This window comes from Meriones unguiculatus, chromosome 4 (assembly GCF_030254825.1).
Source record: "Meriones unguiculatus strain TT.TT164.6M chromosome 4, Bangor_MerUng_6.1, whole genome shotgun sequence".
In the NCBI taxonomy this organism is placed as follows: Eukaryota; Metazoa; Chordata; class Mammalia; order Rodentia; family Muridae; genus Meriones; species Meriones unguiculatus.
This window is the reverse complement of record NC_083352.1, coordinates 86434505-86462165: the sequence shown is the minus strand read 5'-3', so window position 1 is coordinate 86462165 and position 27661 is coordinate 86434505. Positions and strand designations below refer to the sequence as shown.

Genomic DNA, 27661 nt, shown 5'->3' with positions numbered 1-27661 from the left:
GCTGTGAAGCTGCAGTGAGATGTCCTCCACGGTTCCTCTCAACTTTCCTGTCTCATTGCACCCACCCAGGGCCTTATACATGCTCTTCAAGCAAGTCCCTTTCTGTCCCAGGAACTCTGTAATCCACTTCTCCCCCAGCCTGGAATGCACACACCAGACTTCAGCTCTCCAGGTGCCCCTCACCCACCCTAACTCCTCTCTGTCCATTTGCCCTGTTGTCTGATCTCAAATGCACATCTGATGGAACACAGGGTGACCCACACTGTAAGTTTTAATTGTCAATTTGGCATATCTAGAATCTCCTGTGAAGAGGCTCTTAGTGGGGGACTGTCTAGATCAAAGTGGCTGTGAAATGGTCTTGATTCCCTCAATAGATATGGAAAGGCCCAATGCACTGTGGGAGGCACCATTCCCTCGGTTTTAGTCATGGAGTGTATAAGAATGGAGACAATCCTCTGAACCCCAGGCATGAGTGCATTCAATTTGACTCTCTGTTCTTGTGAGTGAGCTGACCACCTGCCTGCTTTGATCTCCACCCTGACCCATAAGGATGGACCATAATCTAAAATTATAAGCATGGTTTGTTTTTAATTTTTTGCAGCAGTGTCATCTTATCCGATCTTATCGGGTCAATGTTAAATTCCCTGACTTTGATCCTTGTGACTGTGTAAGAAGAGGCCTTTGTTTTTGGAGAACACCTCGTGAAGGACTGAAGGAAAGGGGGACCTGGCCTGCAGCCTGCTTTCACAGAATTCTGCCAGGCTTAATGGATTTCCATGTCTAGGGATTCTCAGGCCTCCACCTCACCATGGCTGGGTTGCTAGGCACAGCGCTATGTGGGTTCCGAGGGCCTGAACTTAGGTCCTCTTGCTAGAACAGTCTGTACTTTACTGACTGAGCCAACTCCCCCGCCCTGAGCCCTGTCACTTGTCTGTGTCACTGACAGTGGCCACCAGTTTGGCTGGGCTGAAGATGTTTTCTCTAAGTCTGAAGTCCTGTTTAAGAATGGGGCACGACTCAGTGTCAGACCACTTACCTAGTGTGTATGAGGCCCTGGGTTCCATTACCAGCAGGGTACACACACACACACACACACACACACACACACACACATACACACACAAATGAATAAACGGGTTGGAGAGGTCTGTGGTTAAGAGCACTTACTGCTCTTCTAGAAGACTTAAGTTCTGTCCCCAGCACCCGCATCAGGCAGCTCACAACCACCTATAACAGGAGCTCCAGGTGATCTGATGTCCTCTTCTGGCCTTCACAAGCACCTGTACTCGTGTGCACGGACCCACACAGACGCCAATTAAAAATAGTAATAAAATGTGAGGAATGACGAAGTTCTGCTTTTGAAAGTCCCCCGTGGGACGCAGCTACCAAAGCACACAGACTTTGCCCATCCGTCATGTCTGTGTTCACACCTGGCACGCTGCATCGTCGTCTGTGTTAGCTTAGAGAGGCAGAGGGATCAAAGGTCAGCCCAGTGAGTTCCCAGACTAAGGTCATCTCCAGCATGGCCAGAATGGAACATGGGCTAGAGTACCACTTGGGAATGGGTCTCTGAAGACCTGTTCAGAGTCAGGACCCTGGGATGGTGGAGCCCAAGCTACCAGACCCCAGCACACCTCTGAGGCAGGGGAATTGGAGATTGGTAGATTGAGAGGGAAATGCGCCCAGCAGTCAAAGATCCAGGTTCTAGACCCCAGACCTCCAACTTCACTTCACAGCTCACCCAAGACCTTAACCCTTCTCTACCGTCACCTCTCACCACCACCACTGCCACGACTGAGCCTCCAGTCACCACCGCCTGCAGCTTCTCTGGGCTCTGCCTCAGCCTGTGGTGCCCACAAACAAGCCAAGGTAGTCAGGCTACACACTTGAACTCTTGGACACCAGCTGGGGGTGCTGTTTGGGGAGATTGTAGACCCTTCAAGGTGCAAATGCTCTAGAACTGAAACCCAAAATAATCCTTCCTCCCCCAAGTCACCTCTGTCAGGTATTTTGTCATGGTGATAAGAAAAACGACTGGGCCACAGTACACAGCGGGGCAGACACTTTGGGTGCACACCCCAGGAGCGAGACCCTGAATCAGGAAGCGGGGGAGTCCCCCAGACAAGGGTTACCTGCAGGCGTCTGGGCTGAAGAATTCCAGCGAGGATTGGGGTGTCATGAATGGTGCCCACATCTGCCCAGAAGTCCCATTGATCATGTTGCACTGCTCCGAATGCCAATAGCTGACCTGTGGGAGGACAGAATAAGGTGTAGCCTTGAGGGACAGCCAAGGCCTGTACTCAATAATGCCCCAATGCATCCATCATACCCAACCCTGTGAGCAGGCTGTGAAGACACAGCATCTGGCCCGGCTTCTTGCTCCCCACAGTGGGGCCTGAACACACAGCATTGCTGGGGACTCAGTTAAGTCGCCTGTACAATGGGTCCATTACCTACATCTTCCTGTTCCCTCCCCTAGGATAAGCCAACAAGAAAAGTTGGGAAATGCCAAGGGAGCTATTAAAGTGACAGTAGGAGCAGCTGAAGGCCTGGAAACTGAAGCCATCAGAGTACTTGCCTCTAGCTAGGGAGACTAGGACTGAAAACCAATACCCAAGCCAGCCATGGCCTAAATTCTAGCACTAGGGAGGCACAGGCAGGTGGGTCTCTTGCGATCTTGAGGCTAGCTTGGTCTACATAGTGAGTTACAGGCTAGCCAGAGCTACACAGTGAGACCGTGTCTCAAAAACAAAAATAAATAAATAAATAAACCATGCCCTTTGCACTGACCTCTGCAGGGAGAGGTTAGGGGCTGGTTAGGGACCTGGTTAGGGCTGGTGAGATGGCAGAATAGTTAAGGACACTGGCTGCTCTTCCACAGGACTTGGCTTCACTTTCCAGCACCAACAAGGCAGCTCACTACCCTCTGTAACTCCAGTTCCAGGGGAGCCAACACCCTCTCACAGACATACTTGCAGGCAAAACACCAGTGTACATGAAATAAAAATAAAAGTAAAAGAAAGAAAAGAGCTGACCAGAACCCACCAAAAATGGCTGCTGCCTGGGTGTGGTAGCACACACCTATGATCTAAACATTTGGGAGGTAATTGACACGGGAGGGTTGAAAGTGTAAAGCCTGCCTGAGATACATAATCAGACCTTATTTCAAAATAAAAATTTAAGAAGAAAAAGAGTAGAGACAGTGAGGTGGCTCAGTAGGTAGGGCTTGCCTAGAATCCCCCAGTGAGGGCTGGGGGCATGACTCAGCTGTAGTGCCCCTGCCTAGAATGCCCCAGTGAAGGGCAGAAGTGTGGTTCAGTGGTAGTGCCCTTGCTGAGGATGCCTGGACTCCATCTTCAGTACCAACCAAACCAAACCAAACCACAGTATACATGTAAAGATGTCCTAAGAAGAAGAGACAGCAGGAAAATAGCACATGATAGGATCTCTGTGTGTTCAAAGAAGGAAGGAAAACACATTTCTCTGGGTACACAGAGGCATTGGGTGGGTAAATAGCCAGGAAGCTGCTAGGGGTTTCCGGGTGGGCCTGGCAAGATGCTGGGCCTCCATTGTCTTATCTTTATGGGAATGTCTTCCTGTCTGCCTTGTAAACGAACATTCGGGAATGGAAGAGTGAAGAGTTCCCAGCAGAAGCACTCCAGGGACAGTTCTGGGGCCCGTGAAGTCCTCCGGTGACCCCGACGCCCTCTCCAAAGCACTTGCCGTCTTCCCAGGCTTGTCCCAGTCTAGTGCCTGCTGCAGATGGGGACACTCTCCCCTCCTGCTCACCTTGCTGAGCCCGTTCCATTTGTCCACCAAGTGGATCTTGCTGAAGTCCTGGACGCCCGTGAACACAGTGAAGAGCCCAGAATCGGAGTTGTTCATCTGCAGACAGGCAGGGAATGGTGCCCTTAGCCCTGGGCTGGGGGCATGAGACCAGGTGCCCCCCATCACTGCTGCACTGACTGAGCCCACGGTGGGTCTAGAACCCAGGGCCATGCACATCCTGGGCAAGTGCTCGTACACTGAGCTCCACCCCAGCCTTCTTTTTCACTTCACATTTTGAGGCAGGGTCTCATAAGTTGTCCAGGCTGGTTTTGAACTTGCCATCCTCCTGCCTCATACTCCCATGCCTACTCCATCAGGCCCTGCAGCTAATTAAGAAAAAAAGCATTTAAGTGGGGTGCAGGGACATCACAGTTGTCAGTAGACTGATGTCTGTGAGTTTAAGGCCAGCCTGGTCTACGTACTGAATTCCAGGATAGCCAGGACTACACAGAGAAACCCTTCCTGGCAAAGGATCAAATCTTTTTTGTTTGGTTGGTTTTGTTTTTGGTTTTTTCAAGACAGGGTTAGGTTTCTCTGTGTAGACTTAGCTGTCCTGGACTGACTGGCTCAAACTCAGAGATCTGCCCGCTTCTGCTTCTCTGAGTAAGGGATTAAATGTTAGTTCAGGTTACCGAAGGTCAAGATTGAGGACAAGTGGGCATCTTTGAGTAGCACTGATGGGACATCTGAGGTCTGAGTCTCTAGGCTCAAGTCCTGGGATCGAGTTCAGCAAAGCCTCCAACTTTCTAAGCTAAACCCCAGTCACAGCCCCGACTTGAACTGGATCAGGCCACACGGGAACGCAATCCTGGCGTCTCCCGCTGTATGAGTTGATAATTCCCCAATTTTGCTTAAGCTAGTTTGCGTTCAGTGACACCCAGCTCTCTGTGTGGAAGGAGGACACTCACCTGAGCAAACAGGCCGAACTTGCCCTTTAAGGGGAACATATCTGGAAAGTATTTGTTCAAAAAATTCACGAGGGGATCATCATAGCCCCACAGGACCTCACCAACCGTGCGGTTCATAAAGGCACGCTGGCCCATGGTGGCCAGCCCCAAGGTCATCATCAGCTTCAGGCTTGTAGGCTTGTCCTCCACCATCATTGCCCCCACCTGGAAAGCCAAGGGCCAGGGGTTAGGACGGTGGACAAGGTGGGACAACCTCCCCTGCCTTCAACCTCAGGCCAAGAGCTCGGGCCCTCGGGGTGGACCCTTCCCGGATCCATGTTGCCAGGGCAACAACCAAGGGGCTCAGAGTAAGGGAACTTCACAGGGAGTCAGAGGCAGCCACGGAGCTCAGGCCTGGCATGCAGAAGCCGTCCTGTGGCCTGAAAGGAACCAGTGAACCACCGGGAGATGCTCTGTAGAGCTTTGACGCAGAGAAGGAGGTCCCCACGCTATCCTTCATGCTGAGTAGGGGCAGGGCTACCAGAGAAGGGAGCCAGGTGCCCTGTTTATAATGAGGATGAGAACCTCACCCTATCAGTAACATGAGCCCAGAAACACAGCATACTGAGAAAGTCTCCCCAGCCCCCTCCGCCTCCATGTTTTTAACCACAAGGTCTCGATGTGTAGTCTAAGCTGACTGGTCCAGCATCTTCCTGCCTCGGCCTCTTCACATAGATCCCACCCCACTTCTCATGTCTCCTCCTCATCTCAACACTCAGAGCCCAGAACACCTGCTCCCTGCCACCAGGGCCAAAGTGCCCCGATGCAGCTGAGTTTATAGTTCTCGTGTGTGCTTTTCCTCCGTCTGGAGCATCTGGACTCTGAGTTTTTCCGAAAGGCTGCTCAACCCGAAGCAACCGTCTGCCACCAGAGCAATCATGGTGTTTCCAGGTTATTTCCAGCAAACATGTGATGCTCCTCCCCCCTAACACTCATAGATCTCCTTCATTATTAGGATTCAACACTGGATTTTTATTATATTTATTGAGGGGTGCCATAGCACATGGATAGAGGTCAAAGGACAACTTGTGGGAGTCATGCGGGTCCTGAAGGTTCAACTCAGATCATCTGTCTTAGTGACAGGCACCTTTGACCTACTTTGCCCATCCTGCTGGCCCTGCTGTTGTTTACTAATACAAAAAAGGAGTTAGTTATGTGCCAGACGTGGTGACACATGCCTTTAGTCCCAGCACTAGGGAGGCAGAGGCATGAGGATCTCTCTGTGTTAAAGGCCAGCCTGGTCTTCACAGAGACAACCAGGGCTGCATAGTGACTGTCTCAAAATGATGATGATAAATAAAATAATAAATAAAAATAAAAACAAATTTCCTCCAGCCCCTGCGGTCTCTGGAAGCCCCTGTGGTATCTGGAGATGCCTCTGAAAATGGGCATGGGGGGGTTGGAGGCAAGGGGCCATAAGGGGCAAAGCCAGCCAGCACCTCTCTATGTCGCCTGTGTGAAAGCTGGTGTTTTTGGCAATTTTCTCAGACTGGGGGTGGGTGTAGGGAATCAAAAGACTCTTCCAAAAAAGTATGAAAAATCACACAAAGTTCATATTCTCAATCTTTCAAGTTAGTTTCACTGGGAATGGCCATGCTTACCCAGTGACATCATGCCTCCGCTGTCCCCACCCCCCACCTGCACCATGCTCCCTGTCTTCAAACTTCAGCCAGAACTGTGGTATCTGACCACAGGATCCGGCTTGTTAACACTGGCCCAATTTGTGTCTGACACTTTGCCCTTGAGGAGGGTCCTCCTGATCCCTCAGCATAAATGCCCTGCCTTGGCCCGACTATTGCTTCCTCCCCTGAACAGCTGGGACTGCTTTGTGTTGAGTGGGTCCCAGCATGCACTGAGGCATTGACTCAGCAACTCTGAGTGTGCTCAATAAATGCCTGATCTTCCTGACTCCCACCTGCCCAGATGGAGGGACCCTGCCACGCTGGCTCCCAGTGGCACTGGTTTTCAGGTTTCGTCAGGGACCACGGTGGAGGTCCCAGAGTCTCAGAAGGGTACTAATGTCAGGAGAAGGATGGGTGGTCACTATGGAGACGGTGGGGCCAAGGTGGCCCTTGCTCACTGACTCCTCGGAGGCTAAGAGGGGAGGAAGCGGGACGAGCATGGGGTTGACACAGGGCCACAGCCTCACCAGGACCAGGATGTTAGGCAGTACGATGTAGTCACTCTCTGAGCCCTGGGACTTGTCTGGCTGGAAATGGAGGCTGCGGTGTTCCACGAAGGACACAGTATCATTGTCATTAAAGGTGATGTTGACCTTTTGTCTATACTCCCTGTAAAGAGACATTGAGCTGGTTGGGTCTGTGAGGCCAGATGGGTGTTCCCATCAGCTCCGAGCATAGCCTGGGAGCCAGGGATCCCGGAGTGTTGGTGCACTGATACCCAACCAAGCAAGGTGGCTGCCTCACGTGTATATACCCCACTGTCTGCCCATGGCAAGACACTGCTACCACCAGCCGGCCCTTCTCTGCTCACCCTCACCAGCCACAAGGCTCTCTGAGCCCCTGTGGAAAGAACCCCAAATCCCCACCTCTCCCTTCCACTTGACAACCAGCCCCCAGTAGCAAGCAGGTATCTACACAGCCAGAGTTTACTGAGAGCTTATTGCATGCCAGACACTGAGCTTGGAGACACAAACTAACCATCTCATCTGGTCCCTGAGCCCACCCACAGACGATGCTACTATCCCCATCTCACAGATGGGGAAACAGGCCATACGGAAGTAAAGCTCCCTGTCCAAGGGTGAAGGGCCAGGCAGCACTCTGAGCCATAGTTTCAGCCATGAGAGCCCAGGATTAGGACCTGTGGCACTGAATGAGCCTCTCTATCTCTGGAGCCTCAATTCTTCCATCTGTAGGATAGGACTATAATAACACCCCCCCCCCCCATCAGCAGGTGGCTGTAGCCACAGGAAACCTAGGTGAGAGTTGCTGGCAGAAAAGCCCCAGGCCCTGCACCTCTCAGTCCCAGGTTACTTATACCATGAGCTGGCTTCCTCACAGTTCCCCAATACCCTTGCCTCAGGACCATTGCATTGCTCAGCCCACCATCCCAGGCCCACAAGTCCTTCTCCCATCCTTGGAGTCACAAGTCTCCTTCTCACACAGGCCCACACAGGCCATGTCAACTAAGACACGAGGCCCCTCCATTCTCTCTGCCCCCTCCCTGCTTGCAACTCGCTTCTCAGGTGCTGCTTTTTTTCCCCTGGTTTCGCTTCTGCACTTTTGTCTGACCTTTCTGACTCAAGAGCAGCCATTCTGTGTATTTTGTGCCCTCTTAGATCCTCTGTACCCCACCCCTGTGTGACACACACACATGTACATGAGCAGCCAGCTCACCGAAACCCCACCCCACCCTGCCGGGCCTCACCTGTAGACGTAGGGTCCACGCTCTCGCACTACCGGCTTCTCACCCTGTAGGACCTCTCTGGGGTTGACCACCTCAAAGAAGCGGATGGACAAGTAGAAGGGAACAGGGATCTCCTTCCACATCCCAAACGACAGGCTGCTGGGGTCGATGCGGACATTCTGCGGGCAGACACAGGGAGGAGTGAGAGGACGGGCTTCCCCACTTTATGGCTCTGCAACAGCTCCTTGGGACTGGCCCGTGCCAGGGACCTCAGATGCTCATCAGGAAAGATGGCTGATTTTTGGAAGAGGTGCGCCCTTGGCAGAGAAGGAGTGTCCTTGTTGGAGGAGGCGTGGCATTGTTGGAGGAGGTGTGTCGCTAAGGGTGGGCTTTGAGGTTTGAAGATTCTACTCAGAGCCTCTCTCTCTGTCTCTCTCTCTCCACCTTACATGCTGCCATGCTCCCTGCCATGGGGATAATGGACTAAGCTCTGAAACTGTGAACACACCCCCAGTTAAATGCTTTCTTTTCTAAGAGTTGTCTTAGTCATGACATCTCTTCACAGCAAAACAGAACACTGGCTAAGACATGTTGATCACGGGAGGTACACCACGGGCTGGAGTCTTGCACAAGTGGCTGTGACTCAGTGGCATTTCCACTTCCATTCATTCATTCAGTCACTCATCCAGTAATCCATTCATTCATTCACCCAGTAAGCCATTCATTCCCTCATTCATTCATTCATTCATCCATCCATTCACATTCATTCACTGATCATTTCACTTTTTTATTTGTTTATTGCATCATCCCTTTATTCATCCATTTGTTCTTTCATTCACTCATCAATTCATCCGGTCACTCGTTCATTCACCGAGCATGCTGTGAGCAGCTACTTTTGACACGTGAGGTTCCAGGAGTGGCAGACAGGAGTGGGAAGTAGAGAGACTGTCTGTCTCCAGCCTTGTGGGCACTTTTACCAAATCAGGGAGGCACAGGCTCCATGCATCCAGGGGAAGCCAGAGCACAGGGAGAGGGATGAGGACTGGATTCTTAGCTGTGAGGGACAGAAAAACAGCAAGCAGGGCATGGGGCATGGCTCAGCGCTTGCCTAGCATGCAGGCAACCCTGGGTCCCCCATCTCAGCACTTGGGACGCTGAAGCAGGAAGATGGTAACGTGAGGTCAGCCGAGAATACATGGTGAATGCAGAACCACCAATTTTCTCAGAGGCTAGAAGGAAGAGGTGGGGCCATTCCCTGACCTCTGCTTTGCCACAGAGCTAAGAGTCACCACCCCCAGCTCATCAGAGACAGCAATGTCCAAAAGCCAGGTTTCAGGCAGCTTATGTCACCTTAGACTGCCTTTGAACGAGGCCTGCTAGAACAAGGACAACCATCCCACTGTCCCCAAACAGCTAGAAACAACAGACAGAGGCCCCAGAGGAGGTGGCAGGCCAGAGCTGGCAGGTCAGGTCCAGCCCCACGTCAGGATGCACTCCAAGCAGGCAGACACTGCTCACACCCTCTTAGGCCTAGCTTGCCTTTCTGGGTCAGAGTTTGCTCTTGAATACTACAACGCCAGAGTCGCTGAAGCCCGGGCTGGATATCTGGATATAGCCTGTCTTCCCTAGGACTCAAGGAAAGTAAATCCTCTACTGAGTAAGAATCCCTACCTAGAAGAGGCCTCATCACACCTTCCTACAGCTGTGGCTGCTGGTCACCCATGGCCTGAACATCTGGCACAGAGAGGCACTTCAGGACCCTGGCAGCAGCAGGCCAAGTATCCCTGGGTGCCCCATGCCAGGCTTTGGCCCCTGTATTGCACTTGCCATTCTTAGCCAACACCATAGCCCCGGAGACGCAGTGACAGGCAGTGACTGTCCCAGTCACTTTACCCTGGTGGTGTCCATCTCATGGGCCACTGGAAGGTTTAAATGAGAACTGGCAAGGAATTGGAGTTGTCAAGAAAGAGTGACTGGATCAGGCAGGGCCCTGGCATCACACTGTCACCTGGTGATCACAAACAATGCAGGCGACTAGCATTGCTCTTGGTTACCCCAGAACTTGATGGTAAGACCCTGTTGCTGAGGATACAGGACTTGGAGAAATAAACCTAGTGCTGACCTGAAAGCTTCCACCCTGCTGTTCAGCTTTCACGGTGCAGGAAGGCACTCTGCAGACTGCTGGGGCAGAAAATTCCATCAACAGCCTCACCCAGCTGTGACCCCAGCAGCTTACCAGCCCAGGAAGAGATGCCCACGGATGCATTAGTGGCATGAATACTATGGGGATAACCAACCACTTTCTGGATGGATTTAAGGCCTTCTCCATAGGACAAGAAATATACCTGGTCCTACAAATCTGAACCAATGGCTGAGAGCCCATAGACCCCAGGGGTGACTGCGCTACTATTTTGACAAATGGAAATAATGTAAAACTGCCCCCTACCTACCTACCTATGTGTATATGGGCCACAGTAATTGGATTGAGTGGGTTATTAAAAGAAAAAGAAAAAGAATTAAAAAAAAAAAAAGCACTGAACATGGTGGCACCTGCCTTTACTCCTAATACTCAGGAAGCAGAGGCAGGAGGATCTCTGTGAGTAAAGTTAGAGGTGACCTGTACAGAGATCTATGAGGAGTAGCAAGTATATATTATTAAATACATTGTATGAATGTTGTGATTCTCAAAGAATAAATAAACAGTAAATACTACATTTCAAATAAAGGAAAATGTAGACAGGTGCTGAAGATGTAGCTCGGTGGGAAAGAGCTTGCCTGGCATGCGCAAGGACCTAGGTCCCATCCCTATCATCACAGCGGGCAGCCGAGGCAGAACGTTGGTAGACTTGCCAGCCTGGCTGCACAGCCTGCCTCACAATAGCAAGAGAACAAAACAAAGACAAAACAGCCTGTGCCAGGAAAAGGTCCCAGGAGGGAGTTCCAGCTAAGGCTGGCCAGCTGCGTGAGCGTGCCAGGCTCCGTGTCCACCCATGACAGCAGTGTTTGTAAAAGGCACCTCTAGGAAACATCTGGAGAGATGCTGGGAGATTACCAACCTGCCTTTGGCAACACGGGGCGAGTCCCACGGGTGCTCGTGACTTCATGTGTGTGACCCGGTGGAATAAATCAGTTCCCTTCTCAGAGCTGAACAAAGCGGGAACAGTGGCCTGTAGCTGTCCCCCCAGCCCTCCAGAAGCAGAGGCAGGAGGATCAGGAGTTCAAGGTCATCCTCAGCTAAAGGTTCAAGGCTAGCCTGGGCTATGGAAAACCCTGTCTCAAAAAGAAAAAGGGAAGGGAAGGATGCAATGTAGCTCTACTGGGACAGAAAAGGCAGAAGCAAAAGGCACAGGCTGTGTGATGCCCACTGTGGGAAGCTCCAGAACAGAGAAAGCTGGCATGTCTCAACAAAGGTTTTTATTGTTTTAATCACTGCAGTTACTTGTTTTGTGTATATGGGTCTGTGTGAGTGGGTTTGCACATGCATATGTGGAGGTCAGAGGACAATTTGCAGGAGGTGCTCTTCTCCTTCTGGGGGCCCCAGGAACCGAACTCAGGCCATCAGGCTTGGCAGCAGGCGCCTTCACCCACTGAGCCACCTTGCTGGCCCCTAAATTGGATACCCAAACTGAAATTCGCCCATGACTTTAAAAAGATCAACTGTCAAGTCAAGAGGGATCTAATTTCTCAGAAATGGTGCCCAAATAGGAAGCCCAAGCAAAATAAGTGTAGGCGTGGGTGAGGTACACAGCCTGGGAAGCCAGCGGGTAGCCGTGTGAACTCCTGAAGTAGACCAGATCTGCACAATGCCCGGGGGCTCTGTGGAGCCCCTCTCTGGCACAGCAGCCAGAACACCAGCAACCAAAGCTGCCTGCCACCCAGGGTGATCTCCCAGCACAAAATGACCTCTTCCACCCCAACTACAGTGTTTCTGCCTCAATATCCTACCCTGTTCCTCCTGAGTGGTTTTTGGATTCTTTTTATGTAATGAAGTCTCATGTAGCCCAGGCTAGCCTTGAACCTTCTATGTAGCTGAGGATGACCTTGAACTCCTGCTCTTCCTGCCACCACCTCTCCAATGTCTGGATTACAAGGATCCGGGAATATCAGTGCACCTTACAGTGTTTAAGACTTGTGTTAACTGGTTTGTTTGTCATTTGTGGGGGGCGGCTGGAGAGGTGACTGTGGGTAAGAGCCCTTGTGGCTGTCCCAGGAGACTGGGTTCAGTTCCTCGCCCCTCTCTCTATTAGTGCCTCACAAAGCTGTAACTCCAGCTTCCAGGAGACCCAACACTCTCTTCTAGCGTCTGCCCACACCTGCTCCCCCACCCCATTCCTTTAACCTCTGTGCCATTTCTCTGGCTACCCCCACCCCACTCACACCGTGTTTTAAATACCAGTCACCCACACACAAGGGTGTCACAACACATATCAGGAAGATCACATCCCACTGTCTGAAAAGTCTGCCCCAGAGGAATTCCCAAGATGCAAGAGGCCAGCAGAGCTGTGGAGACCGGTGGCCACAGGCCCTCATCTAAAACAGACTGGCTCCTTTCCCCACCCGGAGGGCTCTCGGGATAGCTGGCAAGGCAGGCTCCCCAAAGATCCTACTTGGCTCTTTTGGACACAGAGGACTAGCCAGAATCTCACTCAAAACCATGGGGTGATGAGTGGTGCCCTCTCAGGGCATGGGCTGTTGTGGGAGACTGAAGCATGAAGAGCCTTGAGCCCTGTCGATCAGGGTGGGGAGGCGTGACACCTGCAGAGGTGTGGCCTTCCGGTATCTGAAGCTTGGTGCCCTCATCTTTCAGATTTGGGCTGGCAAGATGACTAGGTGAAGGTGCTTATCGCCTGAGGACTGGAGTTGGGGTCCCTGGGACCCACATGTCAAAAGGAAAGAACCGACTCCAACAAATTGCCCCCTCTCCCTGGCATGTGCTCTGGCATCTATATGCCCACCCCATCCCCACCAGAGTGGTTTTTGGTTTTTTAATTTAAAAGTTATAACTTTTACCACATTAACGTTGAGCTGTGAGCCCTTTTCTGTTTGGCCACAGTGGCATCTCTAGCGGGCGCAGTGTCCTCCCCTGTCCAACAGCCCAGCCTGGCAGCCTTGCCCTTGCCTTGCAGACTCACACACTTACTCAGGGACTTGCACTGGCCATTCCTTCTGCCTTTGCTGTGTTTGTGGAGGACGCCTTGTTGGCGAGGCCTCCTGGGACCCCGTGCCTGCACTCAGGAAGGCCCACACAGCCCATCCTGAGCCTCAAGATCCCTCGCCCGCTCTTGTTTTTTCCTCAGCGCTTCTTGTTTCCCTGATTACGTTAATGAGCTCATCCTGTGCATTGTGCTCCATGACTCCTTGCCAGGCCGTAAACCCCACCAACGATGCTCACCCCTGCATCCTCGAACTCTGGCCAGCACCAGGTACCTGGCAGCACCTCAGAGGACTTTGAGGAAGGAGTCCAAGCCAATTCTGGAACACCATGGTCCACCAGTGAGGGAAACGAACACCCAGAGGGCCAGGCATCCTGTGGGCACCTTTGACATAGTGTGAGCTTGAGACAGAGTTTTGAAGGCTGGGGAGATGGCTCAGCCAGAAAGTGCTTGTGGGCTGGAGAGATGGCTCAGTGGTTAAGAGCACTAACTGCTCTTCCAGAGGACCTGGGTTCAATTCCCAGCATGCACGTGGTGGTTCACAACCATCTGTAACTCCAGTTCCAGGGGACCAGGCACCATCTTCTGGCCTCTGCAGTCACCATGTATGCATAGGGTGCCCAGACATGCATGCAGGTAAAACACCTGTAACTGTGAAATAAAATAAATGCTGAAAAAAAAAAAAAAGGTGACTTGGACTTGACTCTACACACATCTATGCACACATGTAACGCATATAATGGCATTTGGGGATGCCAGAAAAGAAGCCCAGTCCTCACGCTGTGCCACTAAGCTGTGCCTCTCGCCCAAGGGAATATTTCTGAGCCAGCCCAGGGCGTGGGCCCCTGGGGTCCAGGTTTGGTCAACCACCTTGGGATGTGTGACGAGGTAAAATGGCCCACTTCATTGTCAGCAATTTGTCCGTTTTTCAATTAAGTGATTCTCAAGAGTTAAAGAATAGAAACTTTCAGATCCCACAAGCTCAGACCTCTTCCAGCTGGTCCCCAGCCCTGTGCCACACAGACTGAAAAGACCCTTGACTTCCATACAAGAGGTTTGCAGCAGGCCTCCTCCCTGGACTGATGGCATGATCCTGAGGGCTGGGGACCCAGACAGACGTGGAGGGGCAGTGGGGAGTCCCAATGGGCAGAGCTCTCAGGTGGGGAGCCGTGGCAAGCAGCAGCCCCCTGGGCCAGCTGAAGTCAAAGCATCCCTGAGCTCCGGTGGTGACCCTCCCAGCCTCCTACAGCCTCTTGATTTCCATCCCTGCCTTCTCTGTCTTCAAGGACATTCTCTGGCCCACCAGATCATCACCTTCAAAAGGACCACAAAGACCATCTTCTCATGCTTAGGGCCATGGCTGGAGGCTTGGTCTCTAACACAAAGCCTTATGAGCCACATGGAACCCCCAGTAGGCATGTTCACTAGGAAAGGGCTGTGGGGTGCAGACTTTCTTTAGCTTCTGGTGGTGTCATGTCCCCCTCCCCAACCCCATTATCTCTGTGCTCACAGCTGCTCCTAGCAATACACAGGCAGCAGCATAAAGTGGCCTCATGGGAGGCAGATGATGCCAGCCTCAAATCTGGAGCAGAGGAGAACCCCCACAATGCCAAACACAGAACAGATGCTTATACCAGTCGGGACCATGGGCAGCTGTCATTGGGAGGCTTGTGAGGTCGCCTTTTGCTCTGGGGTCTATTACTGTTTAACAAGCTTCTGTTGAGCAGTGATTTTCCCAGACTCTGACAGAAACTTCAGTTCCCAAGTGTCAGGAGCCAGGTGTTAACATCAGAGCACTTGTATGATGTATGTACAGGGGCCTGGCTCTGTTCGTACATACATACATACATACATACATACATACATACATACATGACAGAAGCAACTTAAAGGAGGAACCCACAGATCAAAGGTGCCATTCTTCATGCTGGAAAGGGAATGGGGCAGAAGCTAGAGGCAGCCTGCCAGGTTGTGTCCACAGTCAGGAAGCAGAAAGGGGTGAGTGAATGTTGGCACCCAGCTCACTTTCTCCTTTTATCTGGCCCAGCACTTGGGGTCCGTCCTTCACAGACACATCTAGAGATTTGACTCCAAGCGACCACGCCAAGTGGCCGTCTGCTTCCTCGGGCCCCCCTTCCACTCCCACTCTCAACAATCGTCGGATACAACCAAGGTTAGTCTCAAATGCCTCGTTGCTGGCTCCTTTTGCAAAACTAGGTGGTGTACTGCCGAAGATGCACCCCAGCACGGGTGCAGCCCACAGACAGGCGTCCTCCCCTCTAGCCCTAACCCCACAGCTCGCTGGTTGTGCCCATTGACACTCCCACTAAGCCCGGACCCAGAGCAGCACAGGCTGAGAATGCTCATCCATCCATCCATCCATCCATCCATCCATCCATCCATCCATCCCATCCATCCATTTGTTCATGAATCCATCCACTCATTTCCATTCACTCCAACCTGCCCGCGCACCTCCAAGGCCCCAAACTGGTACTTAGCACTATGAGGCAGAGTTAACCAAAGTGGATCCTGCCCTCGGGAAATGGTTGTAAGCAGGGAAGAGGGCTCCTAATCTGTATGACTCAGGGACATGAGAGGAAGCACTCATAGCATCCGACGCCTTTGCCGGCCTGCGGTGGCGGCACCAGCACTCTCGGAGGGAGCAGCGAAGTGCAGCGTCGTTGGGAAACAGCCATTAAGACAGAATACTGAAGCCTGCCACTCACTCCCACCCGTCCGCAATCTGTCGCTCGGCAAAAGACTTAGCGATGCCCCCAGAGGCTTCCACTGATCAGGGACCAGTTGGCTCAGGACACGTCCCAGCAACAAGAAGCAACCAGCTATGACTTGTATGCATCTCACCAGCCTCAGGCTGAGCTGCAACGAAGCCACTGCAGAGCTAGGGCAGGCTCCCACTCTGAAAGTACAGCGACAAGTCAATGCAGAACCCAGCTCAACTTAGGACAAGCCAAGCCAAGTGGCAGGAAGCTAACCGAGGGCTGGGTGTGGTAACTCACATCTGTAATCCCTGCGCTGAGGAAGCTAAGGCCAAAGGATTGCTGTGACTTCCAAACCAGCCAGAGCCTGTTCTCCCCGCCCCACCCCCACACACCAAGAAAGAGAGAGACTGGTTACTAAGACCGGTGGGCATGGTGGTGCATGCTTTTAATCCCAGCACTCGGGAGGCAGAGGCAGGTGGAGCTCTGTGAGTTTGAGGCCAGCCTGGTCTACAAAGTGAGTCCAGGACAGCCAGGGCTCTGTTACACAGAGAAACCCTGTCTTGAAAAACCAAAAAGAAATGCCCCAAGGGATTCTGGGAGCTCCTGTTTCTTGATCCTGGTGCCAAAATGTCAGGCTAATGACAATGGCTATCATTCACCAAGGGCCAAGCCAAGTGGTGAATGGGCATCTTTTCTTGTAGTTTTTCTGACAGGTTATGTAACGTAGGCTAGCTTGGACCCTCAGTGTGTGGCCCCGGGCTGGCCTCACACCCATGATCTTCCTGTCTCTGCTTCCCTACAGCCATTCGTCATTTGACACAGCAGACTGTGTCGTTGCCCACCCAAGACCTCTCTGCCTCCTAGCCCACTAGAAACACTTGTGGCTCACCTATGAGGTACAGAACCCATCCTCTCAGGGACAGTGGCCCTGACTCTAGACTGGGTGAGAAGACTGTGGAAGACTCAGAGACAATTCTTTCAGTAGCAGCTGTGTGTGAGTTCTCCATTGAGCCAGAGCCACACAAGGCCATACGAGGCCATGGGGTTGGGGTGGACTAGGGTCCCCATCCTCGGCTCTCTCCAGCCTGGTCGCCAGTCCTTAGGGTCCCTTCCAGTGGCAATTCCTGTAGTGGCCTGGGGCACAGGCTGTCCAGGGAAGACACCCATTCACAAACAGCTCTACGGGGGCGATGCCATAAGGGCCTCCAGCGCTACTGGCTGAGGTTCAAGAATGCAGACTGAGGCCAGCCAAACCTCGGAGGAGGGGGCCGTGGTTGTGGCATCAGCTACAGTTCCAGGGCCACGTTCTAGGAAAATGGGGTTTTCTAAGGCATTCATCGAGCTGGAACACAGCCGCCATGGCCACTGGGTCCTCCATCTACAAGCCAGGGTAAGGAGGCCTGTGGCCCATGTCCCCTCAGGGGAAACCAGCCATAGCTGGCTTATTGAAGTCTCCAGACCTTGCCTTTTTTGTTTTGTTTTTGTTTTTGAGACAGAGTTTCTTTGTATAGCCCTGGTTGTTCTGAAACTCACTCTGTTAACCAGGCTGGCCTCAAACTCAGAGATCTGCCTGGGATGAAAGGTGAGGCCATTTTAAAGCATCCATTCGCATGGTGTTACATATACCCCATGGCTTTGGGCAACTGTCCCCACCAATGGCCATAGAACACCTTCCATCTTCCTTCTGAAACCCTGTCCCCATTCAACACACTGACCAACCCCTCCCTGTCAGCACCCCATTCCTCCAGCCTCACCACCTGGGTACTCTAGGGGTTCCTGTGAACAAAATCGTGCCGCAACCATCCCGCCTTCTCTCAGAATCTGCCTTCAGGGTTCACCCGTGCTACGGCATGAGGGAGAGCTCTCGCCTCTGCAGTATCTAGCCCAGCACTTGGAAAAAGCTGATACAGCAGGATCAGGAGTCTGAAGCCAGCCTGGGATCTATATAATGAGACAGAAAGAAAAAAGAAAAAGGAAGGAAGGAAGGAAGGAAGGAAGGAAGGAAGGAAGGAAGGAAGGAAGGAAGGAAGGAAAGAAAGAAGGAAAGAAGGAAAGAAGGAAAGAAGGAAAGAAGGAAAGAAGGAAAGAAGGAAGGTTCTCTCTCCTTGGAGAGCCTTCCTTTTAATTCTGAAGATTTAATTTTACTTCTATTAACATGTGCGTGGCTTTGTGCACATGAGCACAGTGCCTGAAGAGGCCAGAAGAGTCTCAGATCCCCTGGAGCTGATGTTACAAGTAGTTATGACTCGCCTGCTGTGGGTGCTGGAAACGACTCGAGTCCTCTGGAAGAGCCGTATGTTCTTGACCTCTGAACCATCTCTCCAGTCCACCTCTCTTTGTTTCACTTGGCTTTTCCTATTTGCCCATCCACTGTCACTTAGACCCCTTTCTACCTTCGGTTGTCGTGTGGTGGCCGGATCTCCTGGGCAGATGACTGTACCGGGCAGGGATTCTTCGCTTAGCTTTTTGAGAACCTGACACGGGCCACCTAAGGCAGCTGCGCCCTTTATCAGAAACAACTCCTGCTCCTCCACACACCTGTGACCTAGTGGGCTTTACAGAGGCTGTTCTTGTGGGTACGCATGACCTCTGACCCTCAGCAACCTGCAGCCCCAACAGGTGTCTGCCCACTGCTTCAGAGCTACCACCACCTGTGAGCGGTTTTGGACAAACAGTCATTTTGGTTCTCCATCATGTGGAAAGGTTCCCTGTCTGGCCCTCAGAGGAGCCCACTCCTCCTCCTCAGCACCAGAGGCCCCTCCCACACCAGTCTCCTCATTATCCATGCTCACCACAGCCCTGTGTACCACCCCAGCCCCTCTTGTGTGGAGGTTATGAGCTGTAGAGAGTCCATCAAGACCCTGTTTCTCTGCCCCACGGTTGCAGCTCCAGGGCCTGAGAAGGACCCAGCATGCAACGGGGCAGTCAGCTCAACCAGAAAAGGGAATGCCTGCTTCCCCAGAGGAGCCTCGGGGTCCTCCTCCTGTCTACCCTGTCTGTCCCATCTGCAAGACCAATAAGCCACACAAAGACACCTGGAGAAGACCTAAGGCACCGAGTGTCTCAAACTGGCCTGGGGTAGGTGCCTTAAGCTGGAGTTTATGGGTGTCCCATCTACTATGGGACAGATGCCTTCCATTCCACAGCTGTTTGGTTTTTTTGTTTTGTTTTGTTGTTGTTGTTGTTACCAGCCATAGCTCAGCCAGACCTAGTTTTGGGCCTGGGAAGGGGGCAATGCCACTGTGAGGCAAGGCTGTGGGATTCTCTGTGGTGGCCCTCCGCTAGCCTCTACCTTGAAACAGAGCCCATCCAGTCTCTTCCATCCCCCAACCACAAGGGCTCGGTGGCCCTGACTGCTGATACATTGGTCCACTTATCTGTTCCTGAACCACAAATCACACAAGGCCAGACTGGGAAGGTCAGCTGTGGGGAGACCTCAAAGGCCCAGCTAGCAGCCCAAGGGCAGCTTCCTGCCCACAGCCATGGTCATTTCCCGGCTGGCCCCCTCTCCCTACCTTTCTTCATCTAGCTCGACTTGTCCCCAGGGACAGCTTCATCACCACCATTCCTATAGGTGTGCTGACACCTAAGTCTTGACAGCAGGACACAGGAGTTAACACCAACCACTGTACAGATGGGGAAACTGAGTCTTTGGAAGATGAGGTCCTGCCTGAGTCAGGAGCTAGACCTAGGCCTGTCATCTTCATTCCCATTCCACATGGTCAAGCATTGAGGAAAGAATTACAGAAAACAAATGATGTTTCTTAGCTCTCTCTCTCTCTCTCTCTCTCTCTCTCTGGTTTTAGATTTTCAAGACAGAGTTTCACTGTGCAGCCTTGGCTGTCCTGGAACTTGTTCTGCAGACCAGGCCAGCCTCGAACTCAGAGATCTGTCTGCCTCGGCCTCCTGAATGCTGGGATTAAAGGTGTGTATCACTAATGTCCAGCTCCTTTCAATTTTTTAAAAATTTATATAATTATTTAACTATTTATTATGTGCATGGGAACAGGCACACCACAGCACTTGTGTAAAAGTCAGAGGATAAGCTGGGTGCAGTGGCGCATGCCTTTGGTCCCAGCACTCAGGGAGGCAGAAGCAGGAGGATCTCTGTGAGTTCTAGGCCAGCCTGGCCTACAAAGAGAGTCCAGGACAGCCAAGGCTACACAGAGAAACCCTGTCTCAAAAAACAAAAAAGAAAAAAAAAGTCAGAGGATAACTTATAGGATTTTGTTCTTCTTTCATGTGGGTTTCAAGGATCCAATTCGAGTTATTGAACTTGGCAGCAAGGCGGCAAGGGCCCTTCCCTGCTGGCCTTGTCTTCCGTCTCAGGACGAACAAGGACACTGAAGTAGGAGGTCACCATGGAGTTCCATCAGCCTCAGATCTCTGAACTCACAATAGACACAATATTTCTTTTTTTAAACCATCACCCAGAGACCCCAGACACCTCCCAGAACACACTGGATTGCGACAAAGCCCAGGTGTTAACTGTCATCACTGCCAACCAACTTGAATTGGTCACCTTGATGCCCATGCTAGCCAAACGCTGGATACAATCCTGGCAGCACCAGCACACTTCACCAATTATCAGTCACTCATCTCTCTCAACCCCGGCCCCCTTGACAAGCAGGGAAACCAAGGCACAAGGAAGTCCAGTCACTTGCCCTCAGCCACGCATTAGAGATCAGCATCCGAGGAGGAGGAGGACCTCGCTAAAGATCAGCCATCCTTGAGGGTTCAGCTCTGCCAGCGGCTGCCACATAAATTCTGTCGCCTTGATGCACAATAAGTACCTGGGAACATGGAGTGTCCACACACACACACACACACACACACACACACACACACACACGAAGGCCAGAGTGAAACCAGGTAGAACTTGACCTTCCCAACAGCTGTGTGCTTCAGGCAGATACCTTCACCTCACAATGCCCAGGAGCCTCCACTTGCACAGATGGGGCAGGTCTGGCTCTGGTGAGGATACCTGTCCACACGTGGCTTGGAGCAAGCACTCAGCAAATGCTGAGTTGTGTGTGCAATGCTGGGAACGGGACCCAGAGCCTTGTGCACACTAGGTAAGCCCTCCCCCACTGAACTACATCCCTGGTCCATGTTTGCTTGTTTATTTGGCTTGTTTTGTTTTAAGTGTCTTATGGTGAGACTCTTGATGGTGACTAAGCACGCAAGTGCCTTCGGGGACTAAATTCTGTATTGATGAACCTTTCCTCTCTTATATATGCAACCCACAACTCTGAGCTAAGCACACCCTGAGATGTGCCATAATTAAAATCATGACCTTGTGCTGCTGAGCTTTAACCGTCAGCTTGGCATGAGCTAGAATCACCTGAGAAGCAAGCTCAGTGAAGGACCGTGTACGTTGGGTTGGCCTGTGGGGAGTGTCTCGATTAGGTTAACTCATGTGGGGAGAGCCACTGTGGCAGGGAGGGGCTCTCCTGGAAACAAACATGTTTTTTGCAGGAAGGAACTAAAAGCCATGAACCAAAGTTACCTCTGCGCTTGGGGCCCTGTGGGAGGGCGGCATCAGAGTCACCTCTGTCTTTCCAGAGGGCCATTCTCCTCTAGGCTGGCTTCAAACTCCCTAGGCAAGGGGTCCTGAACTGCATAGGAGCGGGGAAATCAAACCGATCACAAGCAAGCAAGCGAGCAGGCAAGCAAGTGTGCATGCATTTGTTCCTTTCTGATCTGGACTGCGGCTGCTGTGACCAGCTATCTAATTCCGCCCACCTCTGCCTCCCAGCCTGCTGGGATTACTGGTGTGCACCACCGTGCCCTGTTTAGCCTCAAACTAGTGATGCCCATGACTGTTGGTGTTGGCACCATCCCTCCTGCATGGTGTGCCCCGAACCCTGCCAAAGCTGTGTTTATCAGAATGCATGAACATGGCCTTGTCAAGAGGAAGGGAGGCAGAGGCAGTCTATCTCTGTGAGTTCGAGGCCAGCCTGGTCTACAAAGAGAGTCCAGGACAGCCAGGGCTACACAGAGAAAGCCTGTCTCAAACAAACAAACAAACAAGCCAACAACAACAAAAAGAGGGAGGGTCTTTGCATGTTATGACTGAGGGTCTTGAGAGCAGTCTGGATAGGTATGGGCCCTGACTCCAACAACAAATGTCCTTATCAGAAGATGGAGGAGGGAAAGACTGTGACTGATGGGGCCTCAAACTGAGTGATACAGGAGCTTCCAGGAGCTGAAGAGGGAGGACTCCTGAGGCCTCAGAGGAAGCTCAGCCTTAATGGCACCTTAATTCACACATGTGGCTTTCCAGGCACCAAGCCAGGGAGAATTAGTGGTGTGTCTAGAAACAAATACATCCCCTCAGAAATCTTCGGAAGACATGGGAAGATGGTGCTGGAATTGGCCCAATGTCCCAGAGACGTGCTATGGAATGCACACCCACTCCATTGCCTGGGCTAACGGGAATCACGGCTGACCTCTTCAGCACTCTGGAGAGAAGGGGAAGACCCTGGCCCCATCTTGGTGCCTGATCCAAGGGCTGCAAAATGAAGGAAGTGCGCATGGGTACCGGGGGCCAGGGCCAGGAGAGGGAGGGCAGGGAGGGGCTCTCCTGGAAACAAACATGTTTTTTGCAGGAAGGAACAAACCATGAAACCATGAACCAAAGTTACCTCTGTGCATGGGACCCTGGGGGAGGGCGGCGTCACGTCACCTTTGTCTTTCCAGAGGGCCATTCTCCTCTAGGCTGGCTTCAAACTCACTATTAGCAGAGACGACCTTGAGCTTCTGATCCTCCTGCCTCCTCCTCTCAAGTGCCGAGACTTGGTCATCATGACACATTGATGATTTTGGTTCTATAGTTTTATTTTCATAGTGGGGCTGGCTGGGCAAAAGATACCCTGCCATACATACTTGTAGGTCATCCTAAGATGCTTGACCATGCCGGTGGCCCCTCGTGACCTATGTGACCCTCACCTGGGTGGTAAGGGGGTGACTAGTCCCTCCACAAAGGAGGAGGCAGCATTCAGGAGGGATTGCAGTTTCTGCAGAACTCGAGTCATGACATCTGGTTTGACTCCCAGAATCCTGCAGACCTGAGGCTGGGCTCCCATTCATGGCCCACAACCACTGGCAAGGAGAGTTGACGAAGCCCACACCCACCCATACCTCAGAATGGGACCTTATTTGAAAACAGGGTCTGGCCAATGCCATCAAGTTAATATCAGATCGTTAGATCAGCACAGGCTGGTCACTTCAGCATGTGGGACACTGAGGCTGGAGGATTTTGAGTGTAAAGATCATCCAGGCACGCAAGCGCACACACACACACACACACACACACACACACACACACACACCACTGATAACTAAACCTTGAAGAAGAGGAGGAGGAAAATACAGAGGAAGCCACGTTGAGACAGAGGCAGAGGCCGAGGCATTGATGCCACCAACTGAGGAGTGGTGAAAACTCACAGGAGTGGCAAGAACCAAGATCCCCCCAGACACTAGGAGCGCCCAGACTAACATCAAGTGCCCATGGCTCAAGGACACAATTTTAGACCTAAGTGCCTAACACAGGCTTCTCTAGGAGGCTGGGGAGCCACCACTGAAGAGAATACCCCCTTATCTCGGCCCTGATGAAGGGAGAGACACACTAGCTCCTTGGCCTCCAGCCCTTGGTGAGACTTTCCTGCTGGCCTCTACCTGCCAATAAAGCTCCCATCCCAGACAAGAGCCAATCACCCTTGAGCTTCATGACCTTTATCACAGATTCTTTTTTTGGACCAGTGTCTCTAGCCCAGATTAGCTGCCTACCTGCTATAGCAGTCAATCAGAGTGCTGGGATGACAGGCATGAAACACCACATAGAGCTCATGGGGTGCTGGGGATTAAACTTGGGGCTTCGTGCGTGCTAGGTGAGCCCCATGCTCAACCCAACACCAGTTCTGAATGAGTGGAGCCCAAGCCTCAGGTCAGCCAGTTAATGTCCTTCTTACAAGCCCTACTTACAAGCCAAAGAGGCTTAGAAGGCTGTGGAGCCTGCTCTGTAGAAACAAATACTTGTTCAAGCGTGAGGACCTGAGTTTGGACCCCACCCCAGCCCCAAGCCCTCATAAAAAGACAACTGGGCCATCAAGCCCAGCCACACAGGTCTATAAGGGCAGTACTGCAGCCATTGGGGTGAGTGGAGAAAGGAGGGGCCCTGAAGCACAATGGATAAACAGTCTAGCCAATCAGCAAGCTCCAGGTTCAGCGAGAGACCCTGAGTCAAAAAAATAAACTGGATACGGGAGGTAAAGGTAGTGGCACACTGCTTATCTAGCACCTAGGAAGCTCTGGGCTCTGTGTGTGTGTGTGTGTGTGTGTGTGTACATACATATTTATATGTATAGATATAATATTATGTATTTATTATATATATATATAGTTCAGGGCCAGGTGTGGTGCTCCACGACATTAATCTCAGCACTTAGGAGGCAGAGGCAGGTGGATCTCTGGGAGTTTGAGGCCAGCCTGGTCTACATAATAAGAGTTTGTCTCAGAATAAACAAACAAGCAAACTGGAGAGCCGCTGAGGTGAACATCCAGCACGACCCTCTGGAATCCACACGCATACCAACACAGAAAATGCACCCGCCTACACATAGGCAGACGCTCACAGATGTATGTACACACACAGGACTCAGAAATGCCCACTGAAACAACGTCGACACACCCTCTTCAAAGCCACGGAGCTTCCCGAAGGCTGGTCACACAGAACTCGGAGCGGTGAGTGGCCACTCGTGAAACCAGCCTGCTGGCAGTAGCCATCCAGCTGCTTACTCAGACATCCCAGGACAGATCCGGAGCCACCTGACTGGCAGGTCCCAGGGAGTGCGTGGAGTATGCTGCATGTCCAGCTACAGTCAGAAAAAGCAGGGCATCGGTCACCATGGGAACAGACGACATCTGACAGACATTAAACAGGGAGTCCAGGTGATAGCAAGAAGCCAGGAGCTAGCTACGCACATTGCAACCCAGATAAGATTGTGACACCAGCTAAGTGACCCGGCCAGTGCCTGGAGATGCCACCCCTTCCCCGGACACTGCAGCTAAAGTCCACATTGATGTCCTCATCAGCGTAGTAGGAAATAACAGAGGAAGACATCTGATGACATCCTTAGGGCACATGCCAGTGTGCATGCGCGCCCACACACACATACACGCACATATAAATACATAAACATGATAAACAGCCCTGTGGTGATGGCCCACACCTGTAATCCCAGTGCTCTAGAGGCAGAGGCAGGTGGATCTCTGTGAGTTTGAAGCCAGCCTGGTCTACAGAGCGAGTTCCAGGACAGCTAGGGCTACACAGAGAAATCCTGTCTCAAAAAAACAAAAACATAACCCTTCCTGTCCCTGTGTGACTTTTCCTGGAGCCTCTTTCTATTCACCCCAGACAAGGTAACCTCTGACCAAAGTGGTCAATCTGGCCCATCCGGATGGGTGCAGCAATGTGTCCACTGTGGTCACTTCCAGGAGCGTGGGTGACACAAAGGCAGCTGTGTCATCCTCCTCCCCCATCCCCAGCAACTGCTTACTGCCTAGCTATGCCTGGGCACCCTCCTCACTCCCACAGGACCCAATCTTTCAAGGGTCTCAGCCACTAATCATGGAGACTCTGCTTTCAAGATGGCCACACAGTGTCCTTCCTGAACCACTTTCTCCTACTCACTCCACCCCAATGCCTCAAACTGGAACTGTACTGGCTTCAGAGCCCATAATGGGGTGGTAGGTTAAAATGAGGCAATCCATTAGTCAGGGTGTCCCCTGATGCAATGTGACTGGAGTCTACAGCAAGAAGAGCTGAGACAGAGATACCAAGGATGACCTCGGGGAGACAGGGACGAGGTAGGCTGTGGCTGCAAACTAATGAGGAGGAACCTTAGGAGCCATGGTGGCAGCTGTGGGCATCCAGTCTCCAGAACAGCCAGAAAGGAAATGGATGTTACAAGTCACCTAACCATGGTCAGAGAGGTGAGCCAACTGCTGTAGGCCACACAGCTGGCAGAAGGCTGAGCTAAACTTGGACCTGAGCCTGAGGACTCCAAACTCAGGCTCTCACCCACTGTGGTGTGGACAGACTCCCACTGCTGAAGCAGGTTGAAGGTTAGACTAGGAAGAGGATGAGCTGCTGAGGGAGAGACCGAGGGCTGATGGGAGGACAGACAGGGAGAGAGAAAGGGGACAAGGTAAGTGAGCACGTGTCCACACACCCCACAGCAGCATGCCTCACACACACACACAGCATCTACCTGCCACCAGCTAAAGACAGATAAACACCACGTGGCCATCTGTACCGTGAAAAATCACCCAGTCATAAATAGTACACAGGCAAATGCTGTTACATAGATGAACTTCAAAACAGGCTGGCAGAAAAGAAGCCAGATCCAGGATGCGAATGAGGCCAGGTTCGATGGTGCGCACCAGTGGGACTTGCATTCCACAGACTGACAGAAGGACTGTCTCCAGGTTAAGGCTAGTCGGAGCTACAGAGTAAGGCCTGGTCTCAAAAAGCCAACAACAAAAGCAGAATGTCACAAGAATAAAATCAGAGTTTGTGTACGCTAGAGGGAAGTTCAAAACCAGACCAAGTCAGGTATGTGGGGATGGACCTAGAAGGTTCTACGAAAGGCCAGCAGCACCTGAGGACGGAAGTCCCTCAGGCAGGGCCGCAGGACCACAAGGCTCCAACTGTTCACCTGGGGCTGACTTCACCTGATGAATGTATACTCTGACCTCTGCTAGAATTGTGTACTATTGCACAATAATAAGACACAAAGAGTGGGAGGCACTGTGAGGGCTGGGAACAGACAGTGGAAGGAAATCCCAAGGCCAGTGCCTGTCAGGACCCCAGCTACAATGGAGTGCCAGCTGAGATGGGCTCTCAGCCCAGGGGAGCCAGGGAGCCTCCTGTGCCAGGAGGGCAGATGGGACCAGGGCCAGGGCTTAGGATTCCCGTAGGCTCAGAGGCCAGGACAGGGGATGTAGGACCGGAAGAGCCCCCAGCTCCAGAAGGCCAGCTCTGATATCCCAGGACTCCTACAGCCCAAGGCTGAGTGCGAACCCTGGACTGACCCCAGCCTGGCCAATAGAAGGTTCAACACCTCTTAGAGTGTGGAGAGGGGTCTTGGAAAGTCAAGAAGCTTGAGCAGAAGCTGGTGTTGGAAACTCTAACCCACCTAGGTCCTATTGCTACCCCCCCCCCCCCACTGCTACCACTGTAGAGCCCAGCTGCCTGCTTGGCCAAGATAGTCACGGGCAGTTTTTGTACAGGGTCTGTGGGACGCCGCATGTCAGCCACAATCGGGGAACCCTACCTAGAACTTGGTCAGTTCCTTAGCTCCTGGAAAACAAGGAGGATGGATGACAAGAAAGGGCTGGTGGCATAACTGACAGGAAGGAGAACCACACAAGCCAAACCTCTAAATTTAACAACTACAACCAAGGGGCACATGGTAGGCAAGCCTGCCACCCCAGTCACCTGGAAGGCCAAAGCAGGAGGACTGAAGGGTCAAAGTCAGCCTGGAAGCCAAGAATGAGTTCAAGGCTAGCCTGGGAAACTTAGTGAGACTAACTTTGTCTCAAAAAAAATCACTAAAAAGTTGGTCCTTCAAAATGGCTCGGT

At 52.1% G+C, this 27661-nt stretch overlaps 1 protein-coding gene across 2 annotated transcripts in view; it reads right to left on the bottom strand.

Moving 5' to 3' along the window:
• Positions 1 to 27661, bottom strand: part of Scarb1 (scavenger receptor class B member 1) — a 60925-nt gene that overhangs the window by 17213 nt on the left and 16051 nt on the right. For both annotated transcript variants that reach the window (XM_021647237.2, XM_021647236.2), the window contains exons 2-6: positions 8163 to 8320; positions 6925 to 7066; positions 4737 to 4940; positions 3790 to 3885; positions 2133 to 2248 (exon numbers count right to left, since the gene is read on the bottom strand). In XM_021647237.2, the coding sequence (XP_021502912.1) occupies positions 2133 to 2248; positions 3790 to 3885; positions 4737 to 4940; positions 6925 to 7066; positions 8163 to 8320 (716 nt within the window). The remainder of the gene's footprint in view (positions 1 to 2132; positions 2249 to 3789; positions 3886 to 4736; positions 4941 to 6924; positions 7067 to 8162; positions 8321 to 27661) is intronic.